This window comes from Hesperophylax consimilis, chromosome 1 (genome assembly GCF_061612785.1).
Source record: "Hesperophylax consimilis isolate HC1 chromosome 1, BYU_Hcon_1.0, whole genome shotgun sequence".
In the NCBI taxonomy this organism is placed as follows: domain Eukaryota; kingdom Metazoa; phylum Arthropoda; class Insecta; order Trichoptera; family Limnephilidae; genus Hesperophylax; species Hesperophylax consimilis.
This window is the reverse complement of record NC_142836.1, coordinates 30,528,106-30,548,137: the sequence shown is the minus strand read 5'-3', so window position 1 is coordinate 30,548,137 and position 20,032 is coordinate 30,528,106. Positions and strand designations below refer to the sequence as shown.

The window sequence follows — 20,032 nt, the reverse complement described above, 5'->3', positions numbered from 1 at the left end:
TCTTAAAATTTGATATTTCAATCAACCCAAAAACGTTCAACGCACTGGGGCCACGTATTCGTATAACCTGCCATTTTGTTTGAAGTCTGAAAATAGTTTTGAAAAATCCAAAGAAATCTTTTTTTTTTTAAATCTCTTAATAATTGGAAAAAGACCAACTACAAAAAAAAACAAAAAAACTATAAAGCCCTCTAAAAGTTATTGACTCATCAAACGGCCATAAGTTACGACTATTTATCGGTAGCGAAACATGCGATCAAAAATTATTTTGTATTCAGGAGAAAAACAAGGATTGTCAATTAAAATTCCAAATTGATGTAACAATGCCATATAGTGGTATACATTATTTCTTTCACGTTGCAAAATTGTTTCAGTGACAACCATCGCCGTCAATGAATATGGCGATTTATTAATAATAAACAATGTTTTCATTTTTCTTGTGCTTGAGTGAATTTAAAAAATCACTTTAAAAGCAATAAGGAATAAAACAATTCTTGTGTAGATGCTATATTTATTAGACTTTATATATATTATTTGCGAGTGTGACTCCGATGGACCCCTCCTCCCACAGCGGACAAAGCGGCGGACAGGGGGCACCATCTTGACATGCAGCGTGCACGAATATAACTCGCTGCGAAGGGAAACGTTCCCAGCATTTTGTGAAAATGGATTGAAATTTGACACCGTCCACCCCATCCCCCTCCCCCTCCCAGGGGTCCCCCGGCCCCCACCGCCCCGAACTGGGAACACGCGCCTTCCCATTCTATTTATTTCAATTTGTATTTTCCTTCTTTCTAAATTTAGTATTTTTATTTCTTTGATATCATGTACGGACAGGGGCGCGAGACGAATTCTTAAATATCCCATGCTTAAAGCTTTCTGTTCATGTACTCGGGACAGTTATCATTATTGTAGTAGTAACATTGACCACAATGTGACATGCTCTATGTTTCTGCCTATCTCGCTTAGTCGTTTTAAGTGATTACCGCAAGTGTTTATGACAGCCCCAATATTGGGAAATTTTGTAATGTAGACGAAGGTGGAGTAGTTGAAAGAGTTAGGTCAGGTAAGGTCCGGAGAACTATTTCATAATGATACTACGATACTGGGTGATACTGAATTTTTCTACCACTCAGGGTAACTTAACTCAAGATAACTTTAAAGTTTATGCACATATGATATGGTGAGTTTCACGACCCTTTCTCGAATGGTTTGAAAAGCTGATACAAAAAATTAGTACGATTTCGACGGCTTAGTTTCGGCGAAGAACTTAGTTGTTCAGTTTTATACAGCTTAATGAATGTATTTGTAATTAATTAGTTTTCATTTAATACCCCAAAACGGGTAGTTTAACTGTTTACCCTTTTTTAAATTTACGCTCATACAGGATTAATACGAACATTGTGTATCAAGTATCAAGACTTGCAAGGTAAATCATACAACTTAACAATATATCACAGAGCTCCCTTCCCCTTTCCTAACATCCCGCAAGTGGCTGGCAGGGTCCCGCGGGACCTCCACCCCCCTCTCAAGCCCTCCCCGAACCAACCATCGCACCATCATGTTCTATCACCGACGATACAAACAACCCTCTCACCCTCCGCTCCCGAAAAACCTTCAAATGTCTATTTATTAAAACCCACCAACATTCCCTTTTATCTAAATACATTCTAATCACCGAGATTTCGTTAATATATTTTTCTGTTTTGTAACTTTTTTGGGAACTCTACTCACCACTCTCCACAACTTATTATTTACCTAACATCCATAAAAAAAGATGGTGCAAATAACATTGTCGTATTTTCCAGGAATGCAATCTTCGAACACTATTCTCTTTTTTCATATGCTATACTGAGGCGATTATTCAATTACGGCCTTGGGCTAAGTTTTAACTATATATTGGCTAAAGCATACCTATAGCACAAAACAACCCGCAACGGCAAAATTTCAAATAAAATAAACATTGTATTCAATGCTTTTGTAAGAAGACACGGCCATTAAGTTTTTGTAGTTTACCAGCTGGTTCTCGCTGAATATACAATGTACATGAAAAATTCTTGCATAAAAACTACGAAACAAGCAACTCCAGTTTTTATCAATCGTAACAATCTTCTACCTGTAACTTCTAGCGCGCAAAATTTATTTATGACCCAAATTATCTGTCAGTTTTATTTGAAAGGGGATTATTTCACCCTAAAAAGATGAATTCCGACACGTTAGGCGAACAGCCCGCCTAAATGTATTTACCCGATAAGTTCTCTACCTATCGCCATAACCATATTTCATGTTACACCTCAGCACTTTTATTAAACAAGACATTCCTTGAAACGTTCTCGGAGAGATGATCTCTCCCTCCCCCCACCTACTGCACCCTCCCACTTCCCACCCAGGCTCCGGGAGGAAGTTTTTTTTATCTCAACTACTACCTCATTTTACTCAGTGGTATGCAAAAATCATACCTACTCAATATTAATACTTTATGTGAAAATGCAGTGATTTTCCTTCGTTTGATTAGGCGTTTTAAGATGAATCCAACTAATCCAAATACGTGAATGATTATGTTTATTGAATTGATTTATAGATCTATTATACGAATTACTAATACTATAAAAAATTGTAAAATTAGAATTTAACACTTTTAATGTTTAAATGGCTATAACGCGAACTCTCAAGTAAAAACAATTAAAAATATATTTTATGATAGGCAGATATGTTGATAAAAAAATTCTACTTAGTACCCTAGATTCAGGGTACTAAGAGTTGAAAGTAGGTGAGGTGAATATACATATTTAACGGCAATCAGTACAGTGGTAATACAACACACTTTTGATGTGTGACGTTTACAAGCCATTTTTTACCACTTTTAATGTCATTTTTCAAGAGTGTGTTGTACTGTCACTATCCTGAGTTGCCATGGATCCATTTTTAGCGTAGATGTCAATTTACTGTTGATAAATATTGTTTATTTTGAATCAATATATATGAGTATTAGTAAAAAAATCAAAATAAGTACCAACCTGAACTCTCGCCTCTGTGAGGTTGATCTTCATGGCGAGGTCCTCTCTCGTGAACACATCGGGGTAATGGGTTTGAGCAAAAGCTGTCTCCAGTTCCTCCAACTATGTAACGGTAACGAATGATAATGCAATGATTAGTATGCAAACAGGACAAAATGCAAATGAGACGGAAGTAATGTGTGAAGGTATTACCTGCTGCAGCGTGAAGGTGGTTCTGTTCCTGCGCTGCTTTCTCCTGACGAAGGTGTCGTCATGGATGGCCGGGTGGTAGGAGTAGGACGTATCTGCAAAGAGAAGCACAGAGCTTGAATGGAGTAGCAGGGTAGTGGAGTAGTGGGAAAAGCAGCGACCCTCGGCGCGCCGCACTACGATAGCCTCCCGAGGGACGCGGCCAGTTGTGCCAGTTGCGCCGAAGGGATGGCAGGAAACCTCTAACTAGATTGTACCTTAATGGACACACCCTTTGATCTTTAATAACAGTGTTACTAAAATAAATAGTTAATGAGATTTTCTCCCGAGCGAGGCACAGTACCCCGAACCCGCTATTATTGGCTTATTTCCTTAACTTCGTCAACTTACAGAGACTGGTTATCGGTCGGTCTTAACTCAATATCGAATTTGTTTAATGTCGGTGATTGAATTTCGCCATAAAAGAGTGTAGTTCACGTCTGGAACTGAAACAAATTTATCTAATTACTAACTTTTAATGGAAAATTCTTAAATCGAGTACAATACACCGAAGGATTTATTCAAATTGATCTCCGCGCTTAGGGAAGTCGGTGAGCACCTCCGCAGAACATCCTTTCAAAAACTTTGTCGCGATAATTTATCTCTTGGAATTTAATATTAATTTATTTCTGTAAATTCTCTAATAAATTAGCATAAAATGCGATTAGAACAATCTGAATGGAAATATGTATTTCCACTTATTTACATCGTTAATAAAGCATTGATCAACTGATGCCTAAATAATAATGTTGAACGCTATGAAGTGGTGATGTTGAATGCAGATTTATTATGTTTTGCAAATGCAATATAGCTTGACAATAATTGTGTTGATAAATAATGCGGTGTGGATTGTAAGTGTGTAGTAACAATAGAATGGTTCAGCATTCGCCACGAGCAATTACAGGACATTACGGACAAGTACTCCGCCACAAGGCGCGGAGGAAAGAAGAGAGGTGACAGAGATTGTTTCACTGGGAAGATTGCAGTTCTCAGATATTTTATTATCAGATAATCAATCGCAATCATCTTCGGGTGATGAAATCATTTTTTCTTTGCGGTATAATTCTTTTCTCGTCCAGAAGTGGTTATGTCCTATATTACGGTGTAATGCTGTCACAAACATGCCTAAAGAGGAAGCTACAAGCCAAATGTATATTCTTGGTATTCCTTATATTGTAGGTAATAGGCATTAAAATCACTTGACAAACGGAGTCTAGAAACGTTCGATTTCAAGCACAAAACTGGTTTTTATTTATTTTGTAAATAATTTTATAAGAAAGCAAAAAAGTTAATCAAGTGAAACTGTTACAGATAATCTTACCTATAATACTGTATTTTTAATGTTGTTTTCATTAGGCGTTCATACATTTCTATTGAAAAAATATTTTTTTTTGTAGTTTACATTTTTTTTTTTTGAGTAATTTATTATTTTATTTGTATTCTACGCAAGAGAAACGATAGAAAAACCTCCAATTTATCTTAAGTATTCATAATGTACACCAATTCGTTATAAAGATTAATAAAAATAATGATTTAGGGCTAAGCTTCGCCTGAAGAAGTAGGTAGTGCATCACGGTGAAAAAAATACGTACCCCAAAAATAAATCCCTATAATGCGTGGTCGTGAATATCTCAAAACAACCTCACAATATTTTAAAATCTCCTATTACCATCACAGTAAGCGGAAAAAGTTGCTTGTGTCGTTGTGGAGGACTTAGCCAGCTGAGGAATTTAACTCGATACATTACGAGCACATTATATTCTTATTTTGGTTTGTATCACCAAATATGTGTATGTATACATTAGATTTTATATATTATAATTTGTTTTTTTTTACTATTTCAGGACTTATTATTGTAACTCAATCGTAATCAGTATTAGTATTTCAGGACTTATTATTGTAACTCAATCGTAATCACTATTAGTATTTGGCTAAATTATATTAGTTTTTTTGTGGGTACCTACAACTTTTATTTATTTATTTATTTATTGCATCTCACTATCCATAAAACACTTTTTTTTCGCATAAAAATCAACCTCACTAGGACTGAGCCTGTATCGAGGTTAACAATTTACATTATAGTGAAGCAAACAAAAGAGTAATCGCAAACATAAATTAATTCTACATACAAACACAATATTTCAAAATTAAAGAAAAAAATAAGTATTAGATGTGTTACCAGATGGGTAATTTGACAGTATATTGTAACAATATTTGAACCATAACTAATCATTATTCAAAAGAAGAAGCAAAGTAGATAATAAAGACAGATAGGGTGACATTCAGTTTTTAGTAAATGGGACTTATATAAAATCTTATTATTTAAGAAAGGACAAGGATGAAAAAATATTAAGACAATTGTCTGTCAATACAAAAATCTTAATTAATTTTTTTAAATTTAACTAAGGAATTGGTAGACTTAATATGATTTGGAAGAATATTAAACATAATTGGTGCCTGATGTAAATAATTTCTTTGACCAAAAGAAGTTTTAGTATGCACAGCCACAAAGTTCAATGTAGAGCTAATTCTAGTTGTCCGCATTTGTTGTGTTCTTTCAGCAAATTTAATATTGATAAAAAATCGACAAAGTATTTGAGTGATATATAGCTGTTTTATACACATAACATTACATTCCTTATAAAGTAGGTTGGATGGATAACAGAATTTTTTTTTGTACATTACTTTAAGGATCAATTTTTGAGTAATATTTAGTGGTTCAACATTGGACTTTAGACATGATCCCCAGCATACTATGTTATAAGAAAGTCGAGATTGGACTAAGGCAAAATAGACAGTTTTTAATTTCTCTTTGTCCAATATGTGTCGCAGTTCTTTAAAAATAAATGTAAGTCTCCTGATATTTTTTGTTAACATATCGATATGGTCATTCCATCTTAAAAATTTATCAATCTTTACACCTAGATACATGATACAATCTACACTTTCCAAGGGGTGGCAATTACAATTTAGCAGACAATTATGTATAATTAGATTATGAGTGCCAGAAGGCTGACTTTTTGATGATATACTAAATGTCACATATTTAGTTTTTATTGTATTCAAAGTTAAGATGTTATTATTCAGCCAACTCTTTACTGCTCTTAATCCTAAGTCACATTTGTTAAAAGCATCTCTCCAGGTTTTACCCTCAAATATTAAAGCAGTATCGTCTGCAAAACTAACAATGTTACCTGGAATATCTAAATTACACAAATCATTAATGTAGATTAAAAACAATATTGGTCCAAGCACACTACCTTGCGGAACCCCAAAAGAGATTGGTTTGCTATTGCTTAAATGATTATTTATCTCTACTTGTTGCGTTCTATCACTTAGATAGGATGTGAACCAGCCTAGTGCTGTACTATGAATGCCAAGAGAAGATAATTTTTTGAGGAGTAATCCATGGGACACCGTATCAAATGCCTTTGATAGATCTAAGAACACAGCCAAAGCTTTGTTTCCATAGTCTAACGCACTAATGACTTTGGACAATACCCTCAACACTGCATCACTTGTTCCTATATTCTCTCTGAAACCAAACTGATTGCTAGAGAGTATATTATATGTTTCTAAGAATGATACCAATCTCGACTTAGCCAATCTCTCTATTACTTTTGAAAGAGTATTGAGTAAGGATATAGGTCTGTAATTATTGACATCTAGACGATCTCCACCTTTAAAAAGGGGAATTACTTTAGCTTTCTTACAATGAGAAGGGAACAACCCACTCTCGAAGCTAATATTTACAAGGTGAGATATGGGACCAGCTAATTCGGATACATGCATTTTATACAGAGATGTGCAAAATGGGTACCCAAAACCATTGGAAATGGGTCAAAACAAAATGGAAATGGGTCAAAACTTTTCCATTTGAAAATGCAAAATGCAAAATGGTTTTTAGAAAAGCATTTCAAATGCAAAATGCAAAATACCTATTTTCAAAATGCATTGAAAATGCAAAATGGTTTCTCAGGTCAAACAATTAAAATAATTATAGAATTTTTAAACAATTTTGTCATTTAATAATGGAAATCAATGTAGAATAAATATATTACTTGATGGTAAATCCAAAAACACCACGACTACAGATAATGAAACCACAAAAAATTTGCGCGGGACTAATATTGCCAACGTAAAAACATAGAAACTGCTAACTAACATTTAATATTACAGCGTCATGGCCCCATGTTCAGTATTTTTTGTAACTCAATTGCCAGGGCTCCTACCAGGGAGCAACTTGACAAATGGAAATTATCTCTTATAGCGAGGTTGAGGACCGACTGATATTTGGGGCTTATGAAAAAAAGATGAGAGGAGATAGTAGGAAGAATGTTGCAAAAAGCATTGCAAAATGGAAAATACCCATTTTGCATTTTGCATTTCCATTTGAAATGGATTTATTTGAAATAAAGCACATCTCTGATTTTATACACCATAACACTTAAAGAATCAATACCGCACGAGAAAGACATTTTTAAATCATTTATCACATTAGTGACTTCAGAAATGCTGGTTGGTTTAAAATAAAAATTGTCCCCTGTAACGTGATGTTCAGATTTAAAATCATTCACAAGACACATCTCACTAGTTTTATTAGCACTGCACAGATTACTAGCGAAGTTTGGACCAATGTCACTGAAGAAGTTATTTATATGATTAGTAATTGTATTTGGACTCTCTTCCATTGAAGTAATAATATTATTAGTTTTCAATTTTTTTATGGTAGTTTGTTCCTTTTGTAGGTTGATAGCCTCCTTTATAATCTTCCACTGTTGTTTAATGTTACCATTGACTTCATCCAATTTTCTTCTGTAGTATGCTTGTTTTGTTGTTCGTATTATCTTTGTACACCAATTCCGATATCTTTTATAGTATTCCAACAGTTCTTTGTTATAGATTTCTCTTCTACATTTATTGTGCAATTTATCACGTGTTCTGAGGCATTTGATTATTCCAACATTTATCCATGGTTTTAGATATTTTCTGTAATGTTTCTCAATTTGTACTGACGTACAACTTTGCACATGAGTTTTCAAACATTTAATGAAATTATCTGTTGCCAGATTGACGTCTTTCGTTGATAGTACTGTATCCCAGGATTCCTTCTTTAATTTGGTCTTCAAAAGGTTGTTGTCAACAATAAGTTTCGGTTTTCCATTACTATTTGAAATATTTTTAAGAGTTAAGCTCATAAACTTCATTAAAATTGCAAAATGGTTAATTTTATTATTTTTCTTCTTTTTTTATCTCATTTATGATATTCCATATCATTTTTTTCTGTATTATAAGTTTTTAACAAACATAAATAATTATATTCATATGCATGTTATACATTATTTTACTTACTATTTCATATTCTTACATACATATATGTAATACTTTCTTTTACTTCTAATTCAGTTTTATATCATTATTTGCATGTACTTATGTACATATGTGTTATTCTTTATTTTACTTACTAATTCAGTTTTATATTATTATTTACATATACTTATGTACATATATGTTCTTCTTTATTTTATTTACCAACTCAGATTTATATTATTATTTACATAAATGCTTTAGTTTTTTTTACTTACTATTTCAGTTTTATACTATTATTTGAATTCAATATTTCTCATAATTTTATTATTTTGCTACTTCCTACTAAAATTTTATTATAGTTATTTTATTATGTGCTGTTTGCCATGAGTTCTACTACTATATTTATCATCATATACTTGCATACTTTAACCAAATGTTGAATTTCAAATAAAAGCCCATTAGGGCGTTGATAAATAAAAAAATACGTATAATATTTTCAAAATGTGGAATTCAAAATTCGAATGTGGACGTCCACAGTTTTTTTTAAATTTGATCATAAGAGTTTCACTGCTTAATTAAAATATGTGTCGAATGATTTTTGAGTTAGATATCATATTATAAGATAACTTAAACGGCCAAATTTATTTTAATGTTGGTCATATCTTCTTGTTGAATTGCTCGGTGCTTGTGATGGACGTTCAGCATCCCAGGTACTCTTTTCTCAAATACAAATCAGATACTAGATAGCTTTTGAAATTTTTTTTTTTTTTTTTTTTTTTTTTATATGTGTTTATTCAGTTTTTTTTTATTTGTACATTATTTTCTCTTACTTAGATCTTACAAAACTGATCAATCAGTTTAATTGTAAGAAATCTCTCACTTTTTCTATTTATTAGCTTATAGCAATATATTTAATTTCAACTTGATATCTTGGTACCACAATATTAATTTTTTTTATGTTTGACGGAGGTAGAACGATCTAATTTTCGTTTTTATTTTTGAATGACATGTCTCATTTTTAATATCTTCTGGTAATGAGTTAAACAATTCCGGAATTTTATGTCTTTTTGTTCTATCTCCGTATACATTTTGCGATATTTTAATAATAAACATTTGTGCTTCTCTATGCCTAGTAGGGTAGTTATGGTTTACAGGTTTTTTGAATTCTGTATTCCAGAATTCATCTAGCGTTAGTTGGTAATCTATCCTACTATGTATAGAGAGCACATTACACAAAGAAAACATTTTTTTATAATCGCCTACACATAATTGTATTTTTTTTTTGCCCGATATCAATTTTAGGAAACGGATTTGTAATTGTTCTATTTTATTTAAGTACGTTTTATACGTTAATCCGTAACTATTTACTCCGTATCCTATAATTGATTCCGCTAATGCATTATATATACAGTATAATATATTTTTATTGACAAAGTTTTTTAGGTGATAAAATTTCCCTAATATGGATCTTAATCTATTACATACATTTTCAATGTGATTTGACCAGTTAAAATTGACATCTATTGTAAGACCAAGGTATGTATATTGGTAAACTTTTTCTATGTTTGGGCATTTACATGGCAGAGATTGGTTTTTTGTGTGAAAACAATCGTATGAATGACTTTTTATATGCAGTTCTTTATCCTGACAACTTGCATATGGAGAGTGTATAAGCATATATTTTGTTTTTTTTGCGTTAATAATAATTCCATTGTCGTGGGACCATTTAATTATGTTATTTAGGTCTGTTTGTAAAAATTCCTCAATTTTTTGTAGATTTCTGTCAGCACATATGATGCAAGTATCATCTGCAAACATGTAACATTTACAACGTTTTATTACGTTAGGTAAACTGTTTACTTGCATTAAATAACACGTAGGTCCCGATATCGACCCTGTTGCTACTCCAGTGTCTGTTAACATTTCATCACTGTAAATTCCGTCAATTTTAACTTTAATTTTTCTATTTAACAGATAATTTTTAAACATTTTATTTAAAGGACCTCTAATACCACATTCTTCCATTGCCTTTAGTAATGTTTGATGGTCCAATGTGTCAAAGGCCTTTTTAAAGTCTATAAAAATTATTCCAACGTAATATTTTTCATTTAAATGACAATTTATGTGGTCAGTGAAATTAGAAAGTAATTGTGTAGTACTTTTTTCTTTTTGAAATCCGTACTGTATGGGATTTATGATTCTGTTTTTTTCTATAAAAAATTGTATTTGGTTAAAAATAGCTCTTTCAATAATTTTATCAATACACGAGAGAATCGCAATTGGTCGATAGTTTGTGAAATCTTTGTGATTTCCTGATTTATAAATAGGTCTGATGATGGATGTTTTAAGTTCGTCAGGCATGATGCTTTTATTTACACAAAGGTTAATTAATTTAGTAAGGACTGGAATTATATTATCAGCAATTAACTTCAGGTCTTTAATTCTTATTTGGTCGTTGCCTTCTGACTTTTTAACATCCATATCATTAATTATTTTTTTTATATCTTTTTCTGTTACAGGTCTAAATCTCATTGACATAATAGCAGGAGTTGTATACATGTTACGATCTAAAAATTTTGTAGTACAATTGTGTCTAATGTCTTTTATTTCATTTACGAATGTTGTAGCAAATTTATCGCATAAAAATTTTGTGTCTCCTTGATTTCCCATATGTTGAAGGATTATTTTATCTAAATTTTGTTTAGGTTTTCCTATTAGTTTGTTTATTTCGTCCCAGAGTTTCCTCGGGTTTCCGTTTAAGCTATTTATTACATTTTTGTGGAATGCGTTTTTAGTAATATTAATATGTTTGTTTGTTTTGTTTCTATGTCTAGTATATTCCAAACGAAATACCGGGTTATTTGGGCTATTCTTACATTTTCGGTAAAGATAATCTCTTTTTTTAATCATGTTCTTGATTTCTTCAGTAACCCACGGATTGCTGTGCCTAAGATTATTTACAAATGATATTTCTTTCTTCGAGGACGAATAAATATTATCAAATTTATTTTTCAAACTATAGTACAGTTCTGAGGGACATTTGACATTTGACAAATGAACGTACATAGTTTTAGAATGACATGTTGTATTCTACTTAAAACTATGCAAGCCGACAGATTATAACATAGCTGGGGGGTGGTATTGATGCAAGTGTAATTGCTTTCTTAGAAGTAATGCGATTTCTCTGCGAGCGGCACCTCACTCTCGACAAAGCCATATTTATTCGATTTCTATCATCGTATCATGATCTGTTTCGCATATCAATACTTGATTGTAGCCCGCGACTGTGGCCTATGCACTTATTCGAAATAATGCATCAGAATTGTCGTTGCACATTGCACATCGCACCGTGGGGGCATTATCAATAAAACCCGCTCTGTCATTAGGTCGGCTGTTTATAGTTGATATGGCCGCGCACTCTTCATCTTCCTCGTTCGAATAAAACTTTTTTGTGGCTCTAAATGTCAGGAGGTTATTCTTCATGCATCTATCAATTGTTCCAGATTACTTTTTATAACGTAGGTACTGTCGTAAATACGAATGTTATCCGACTTCTCTTGCGAGTACAAACAACTTTATAAAGTACATACTTGTGAGCTTTTTTCTTTTTTATGTTATCCAGGTGTACCTGCGAAGCTCTTACTTAGCGGAATTAAACGGAAGGTACTTGCTGGTAATTGCAAGCCGCCGGTAATGTCAGCCTCCCGACAAATTAAAACGTTATAATGTTTTCAATCTTTTTGTGTGTGTCCCCCCCCCCCCCCCTCTTGTCTCCCTACCACCCCTGTGTGCTGGATGAATTTTTCACTTTTCCATTAAATTTATGTTCTTAATCCGCAGTTAAAAATTCACACAATTGTTCCAGCTTTCAGGCGGAAATGAGAAACGTTTGGACACCCTGTAGTTAGCCAGTAGCGCGACCTTGGAAGAAATTTCAAGGGACCGAGATGACTCTAAACCTCTTTATTATTCTTCTGTTTTTCTGAGATTATTTTATATTATAGTTGACGTGAAAAGCAAAAAAAAATTACAACCGGTTTCAGATCGGTGATAGTCTCCAAGCAGAAATTTGAGAGAGGTCCATGTCGTTTTGTCCAAAGCTGGAAAATAAAAGGCTCTTTCTGCTTGTCATGACTGACGCAAAAAATGATTTTTGATAATTGGGTAGACTTAAAGACGTTATCATACAAAATTAATTATTTATTTATTACAGGGTTGAAGGACTTGCATTATGAAATGCAGGTAATTCTGCGTATGGTCGCTTGGTATCAACCCGATTTAAACAAAATTTCTAAAATTATTTTTAAATTCTTTGTGTAGGACACTGGGAAAGCTCATTACCCTCCAGATAGTACAAAACTCATTGCCTTCCTGGAAGTACAAAACTCACTATCTTCCTGACAGTATAAAACTCATTACCACCATGGCAGAACAAAACTCTTTACCCTTCGACAATATAAAACTCATTACCCCCCTGACAGTACAAAACTCACTCTCCTCGTGACAGTACAAATTCTTACAAAGCTGATAAAATTATTAAAAATTTTCGAATGCTCTAAGATTATTGTAAAATCTATAATTTTTACCCAATTAGGACTAGTAGTCCCGGCAGTCCGCCACTGGAAAGGTGGCGTGGGGGGGGGAGCACTGAAGGAGGGGGAGGGAAGAGGGAACACCCAACCCGCCAATGGGAACCACTCTAAAGTGCTCATTAATTATACATTTAAAAATTTGTTTTTTTTTTCATTTCAATTTAAATGCACATTAATACGGCTAATATAATATTCAATTTGTCAAATATCATCCCCTAAATAAACTGAGTTGGAAGATATATGTTTCGTCGTAGGTAGAGTTTAGTTCCAGTGATTATGCGAAATTAAAATGCTCAATTCAGAGTAAATTATAAATTGGTCCGAATATAGTCTGAAACTTTCACAAATTAACAAATTTTTTTAACGATTTTAATTAAACAAAATCAGCCAAGCTTAGCAAATCATGCATTCTAAATATCAAACTTCAGATCAGGTGTTGAAACTAATACATTACGATCGAGCGGTAATTTAAAAAAGTCACATTCAAGTCTTCAAAATTTTGTGAATGGAGATATGCATGCCTCATTTTTACTTTTGATAAACGTACAGATAATAACTTAAGGCGATGCACTACGTCGTGTAATATTTTAAATTGAGCCGCTATTAATAACAACCCTTACGTAGATGGCGATACGGTTTAAATTCCCGCTTAACACTATCCGCATGTTTTGATAAATCAAGAATAAAACATAGCCAAAAAGTGCCTTTTATTTTATATTGTGCATAAATATTTAATTTCTTTTCGACCATTTTATAAATAATTTAATTTACCACATTATACAATAAAATCATAACCGAAAATGGGTTCGTAAGTAGGAGATTTTGAACTTTAAAGCAGTTTTCATAGGCCTTTACATTATTTTTTTTCTGGGCTTGTAAAAAGACTTATCTAAAAAATACTCGATTATTTCAAAGGCCAAGATGTATCCTACTCGCAGTATTAAATTAAAGCATCTGAAACATTTCTAGGCGACCAAATTTTCAAACCAAAAACACATGATTTTGCATTATTACGTATGGCATCGCCTTAAATACATCTCGTTTGAACTACGAACATTGACCTATTGAGATCTAAGTATTGAATTGTCTTAATACTCGTAAATCAATTTATGTTTTGGTTTGGTTACCTTTTTTTACTATTCTGTCTCTTATAAAGATTTGTTAACATTACTTCTTCAATGATAATATATTACAATGATGTTTATAAGCTTCATTAAGTTATTCCAATAAGTTGAAGTTAGTATGAACTTTAAAAGAAGCTCTTCACAGTAGTGTAGGAGTGTGGTGGGGGTGTGTGCGGTGTGTGATGGCTGATGGGATTGACGAGTGTGTAATTGTGTTATTTAATCCGCAAAGCTCCCGGGGGTGTCTGCCACCCTAGCGCACCCCACCCTACCACCCCCACCCCCACCCACTCTAACCAACCTAACCCGGCTAATGCACACACGGAATAAGGGATACCTTAATAGACTTCAATCATTTCTTTATTAAAGATCTGATAGCAAAGGGTTTCGCTGAAATTACTTCGTCATTATGATAACACGTCAATTTTATAGTGGAACATAAACCTAATTAACTTTTTTTTGTGTTCACATTCTCGTATATATTTTTGTGGGAGCTTATTAACTACTTCTTCTTCTTTTATACGGTGGGGGTCCGATGGAGACATCTAGGTCTGCAAGCCAGTCTGTAGTCGCCTTGTGGACTTGACCAATCCCGGAAGGAATGGAGCGGGCATTCGCTGACAACATATTAGCAATCAGCACCGCACCGCATTCACAAATCGCCAACTTTCCTATGGATACATCCAGGGCCGGTCCTAAACGCAACGGCGCCGCGGCGCCTAGCCCGAGTAAAATTATGACGCCCCTTGTCAAAACCAGAAGACTGTTACGTAGGCGATCACTTTAATCAATAATACTACTGATTATTTGTATTTTTGTGTAGCTCCGTTAGTGTGAAAAATAATCTCAAGGGCGTTGTGTTAGAACTGCTGGGTGTAAATAATTATCAGCGCCTTGACAATGCGGCTCACAGCTACAATTGCGCCCGCATAGAGCCGGCTTATGGATCATGTGCACACGGCTGTGGGAGCTCAGCTCCTATTGATGGAGAACCAGGGTTTACGAGGTAGTGAGAACCCAGGTTGTCTCTCAGTGGGGTCATTCACAAGATGCTTAGCTTATCGATTGTTGATGTATTAGTGTTAGTATATTGATTACTGTGGCCAACTGAATTAATGAGCATAGAAGTTCCTTACATATTGTACATCAAATGATTATTTTTTATGTTATCTTCATATTTTGTTTTCCTTAGGATAGACACAAATTTTCAGCCTTTCGGGACCGCACGCCATTGTAATAAACACAGATTTTGATAATTTTTGCATTTATTTGACTTTTACTTTCTGATTCAATTTTTTAATTCTGATGACAGCCGCAAAACAACACAAAAAAATTTTTGAAGCCATATTTTTCAATCGTTCAAATTAGTAGACCATTCTTAAACTGTTGACGTCTCAATATCCTATTTGCGTTTTTCAAAAAATATGAGATTAAAATATTAGACCGAAGTGATATGGGATAAAACGTACTTGGAAAACATTGAATCTCCATTCTAGGACGCGTTGTCCATCTCTAGTCGCTAATCCTACACTATGGATAGACAACTCGTCCAGCCAGCGCCGGTATTTGTAGATATTATTGCAGCACGTCACGGATGGCCAATTAAGCCCAATTAATAATTATTATACACAAACACGATTAGCCAGTGACATGGTGAGCCGCTGGACCCCAGCAGATCGCAGCTCGGTCTCACATGGAAATATCGCTGTAAAGTACTTCACCATTTACCATTTATTATTTTTATTGTTTTTTACTGTCGTTCTCTCAGCCAATTCATTTAATTATCTCATTAATGAACTGCTCGATGGTGCTTTGCATTTCGGGAATTAAAAATTACTTTCTAGAGTTGTCGTAGCAGTTAAGTAAAAAGTAACGGTTTTTAAATTAGTAATATACTGCACTAAATTAAATTTAGTACCTGCCTACGAGAAGCAGGTTTCTTTTTTTAATTTTTCTTGGTTGAACGAATAAATGAATGAAGTAATGAAATAAAATTATGAATCAATGAAATTAAATGAAATCTTGGAAGTGGAAATTAACCAACTTCCTGATATCCGATCGAGCTGACACTCGGCAGAAAGACTCGTTGTATATGACAATGCATTCTATAAACTGCAAAATTTTACAAAATATACGAAAAAAATCTCGATACCATCCAATTAGTATTTGGCTTAAGTGGGAGGTGTGTTCGATCCTGAGTCAAACCATTTTTTATGGTTTAAAAGTTCACAGCAGGAGCCACAGGAAGGAAGGTTCAATCCTTAGTCAAACCAAAAAAAATACATATAATATGTATACATTTCTGATAGGTGATAAAATACACTTTCAAATTTTATTATTACAAATATATATATATAATTATTAAAATTTTTAATCTAAATATAAAAACTGAAAGCTTTACATTCGTCCTTCGAAACACTGAACTAAAATTGCATATAACACAAAAACACATATTTAAATATACAAGTGTATTCTAAACTGAAAGCTTTACATTCTTCCTTCGAAACACTGAACTAAAATTGCATATAACACAAAAACACATATTTAAATATACAAGTGTATTCTAAACATTATAACCACAAAATATCATATTTTTTTATTCAAATATCATATTCTCAAATTGCGGTCGGAACCTTTGGTTTGGTAGAGGTGTAAATTTTAAATATACTGTGGTTAACTTCAATTTCTAAATATAATCGTTGTATTTTTTTAGTTCATATTTCTAACTATGACGGTAAGAGAGAAACAACGATTTTTATGAGACCATATTAAATGTCCAAAAAACAAATTGACTCTACGGGTATTAGCTGTTTTTTACCAAAACCGAACAAATCAGCTTGAATTAAATAATAGAAAATTAGCAACATACCCTGTTTGGACGTTCACAGAACTATTAGGAAATAAAAATATCTTTGGCTTTGTCCGGTAAAGGTCTACCCATTTATTATTTATCGCAAACGGGTAATATGTTTTCAACACTAAATCCTGGAAGTATCTTCTACCATACATATTTTGGAAATGCAATGGCTGCAACATCATAATCATATTCCCGAATACAACTTCATACTCGCTTGTATCACGCTGCAGCGGTGAATTACATAATTTCAGTATATTTCAGGGAGGTATTAAACGAAGGATCTAAACGCAAAAACACTGAATTTAAACAATTCAAACATTTTTTGTTTACTATGTTATCTTTTTATATGTCAGATAGAAAAGTTATTTATTATTATTTAAACGTGCTAAAACCGACACGCCAAAAATAATCCTTCGTTTACAGCGATTAATAAAGTAATTCACGATTATTTAATGATTTAGTTAATTCAGTAATTCACGATTAATTAATTTATTCGTAATTATTGATGAAGTATGAATGTATGTTGTCTAGTCTTTCTGTTTTAGTGATATTGTTTCAATTCAACTTCAGACATGTATTTAAAAAAAATATAAATGCACGATTTTCATTGCTTATTCTGTGATTTTTTTCTCTTACGGGAACTTTGTCATGAAATTAATATATTATCTAACATAGAATTTTGGAAAGAAACCATTTCCGAAATAAAACTTTTTATTTTAAATTTTCAAAAAGGCCTCTGATGATGATGTTAGAAAAAAAGCTATTTGTGAGTCATTAATAAAAAATATTATATATTGATGGTGAGTGCAGAAGCAATTATTTCCAACATCCTCGGCGTACACATATCTGCGCACAGATGTCGGTTTGGACGGGATTCGTCATTGCAATAAGCCTGCGTTAATATTTTAATTAGTCACATTTTAATTGACATTAATTACGGAAATGTATATGTCCACAGTCAACTGGCAACTGGTAACTGGTAACTGGTAACTGTACCTACCTACTAGCCACTGCCCGGCCTTATTACTGTTCTAATGTGCGTACTAGCTCTCGTTGCTTTGTGGATGGCTGCTGATATTCTCAATGAAAGTATCGAATTAGGGCTACTCAAATTAAATGTGCATGTGTAGATTTAATTTGACTAGAAATAATTAAATGTTATTTTAAGATTTTTTTTTTACTTTTCCGAACAAACAACTAGTTTTGCGATTCTGAAGCAAAACGATGAAATGGTTTTATAGGAACTCGTAAGTTATATGTATTGGTTAACCATTAGTAATTAATTTTGCTCAAAATTCTTCCTCAATACAGGTTTGCTTAGTGAGGCAGATTATGTCCTACTTAAATAACTTACTATTATTGTCTCTTTATTAACGTGACATTTACATGTTTTCTATCACTGTTCTTATTTATAAAATGTTACCTTGAATAGTAAGTACATATGTTAATATTCCTGTTATGTTTTTTTATGCAAAAATTATTAAATTTAGTATTTAGTGTTTAGTTTACTATTACATTGTAAGCATAATCTCAACTCTTTTAAAATATTTATTTTTAATAAGTAATCATTTGTGTAGAGTTGTATTTTTTTACCCATATGTACTACCCATATATCTTGTCTTCATAATATAATATTCATAATATATAATCGTATCATTATACGTACAACATATTTAAAAATATACAAAGGCAGGTACATTAAAAATTAAATATAATACGCAATTAAAAAATACAACTTACGAAGTTTTCTTTAAAATAAGTTCTATAAATTCAAATACATTAAAACTATTTTATTAGCTTGGAGCCAATTTCGTTATAAGCGGTCAAAGAAAAAAGTGGATTTGAAAGGGAGATATGTTTATACGGATGTTAGAGGGAGCGTTATAATATTAAAAAGGTTATAATTAATAAGCATAAGCGAAAATATTAAACAAAACGTAACTTATTTAAAATCTTTCGAAAGATGACTAAAGCAGCATTTAAGGCGATGCACTACGTCGTGTAATATTTTAAATTGAGCCGATATCAATAACTAACCCTAACGTAGATGGCGATAAGGTTTAAATTCCCGCTTAACACCATCCGCCTGTTTTGATTTATGCAAGAAAAAAACATGGCCAAAAAGTGCCTTTTATGTTATTTTGTCGATGTTCAGGAATAAATATTTAATTTTTTTCTTTATATACAAAACACCATAACCGAAAATGGGTTCTAAGTAGGAGATTTTGAATTTTAAAGCAGTTTTCATAGGCCTTTACATTATTTTTTCTGGGCTTATAAAAAGGCCTATCTAAAAAATACTCGATTATTTCAAAGGCCAATATGTATTCTACTCGCAGTATTTACCTAATTAAATCATTTGAAACATTTCCAGGCGACCAAATTTTCAAACCAAAAACACATGATTTTGCATCTTATGGCAACGTATGGCATCGCCTTAAAGGAACACAAGTTAATTTTTCTTACCTAAAACGTGTTGAATAACAGAAAAAGATGTGTTTTTAATAATTTCCTTGGCGTAATTTGCGATTTATTTTCTATCGGGGGAATTTCATATACGTAATTACTTTTCGGCTTGGCAAATATAGCTTAAAAACTTGAAACGTTTTCAAGGGAAAAATTATTATAAATTGGTATAAATTCGGAATGCGAGGTCTTAAGTAAGCACAGCATGACGCAGTAAACTTTGCAGCCGAAAGAAGTTGATTTTTTGTTCTGTAGCGACTACTCATAATGTTCTTATATTTGCGCCTCTGAAATACCATAAGAAAACCTGTATAAATAATACGTGCAAGTTGTAATATGATAATGACTTAGGATTTATGTTATTAATTTTCACAGCGGTGCCCTAATACAGTGCAACAATAATTATCACGTGTCAAATAATCATGCTTATTGCAGAAG

General features: G+C 32.8%; 1 protein-coding gene across 1 annotated transcript in view; it reads right to left on the bottom strand.

The window, feature by feature from the left end:
* LOC149426621 (dorsal root ganglia homeobox protein-like) overlaps positions 1 to 20,032 on the bottom strand; it is an 87,568-nt gene that overhangs the window by 55,355 nt on the left and 12,181 nt on the right. The window contains exons 3-4 of the mRNA XM_089635436.1: positions 3,210 to 3,301; positions 3,018 to 3,119 (exon numbers count right to left, since the gene is read on the bottom strand). Coding sequence (XP_089491562.1) covers positions 3,018 to 3,119; positions 3,210 to 3,301 — 194 coding nt within the window. The remainder of the gene's footprint in view (positions 1 to 3,017; positions 3,120 to 3,209; positions 3,302 to 20,032) is intronic.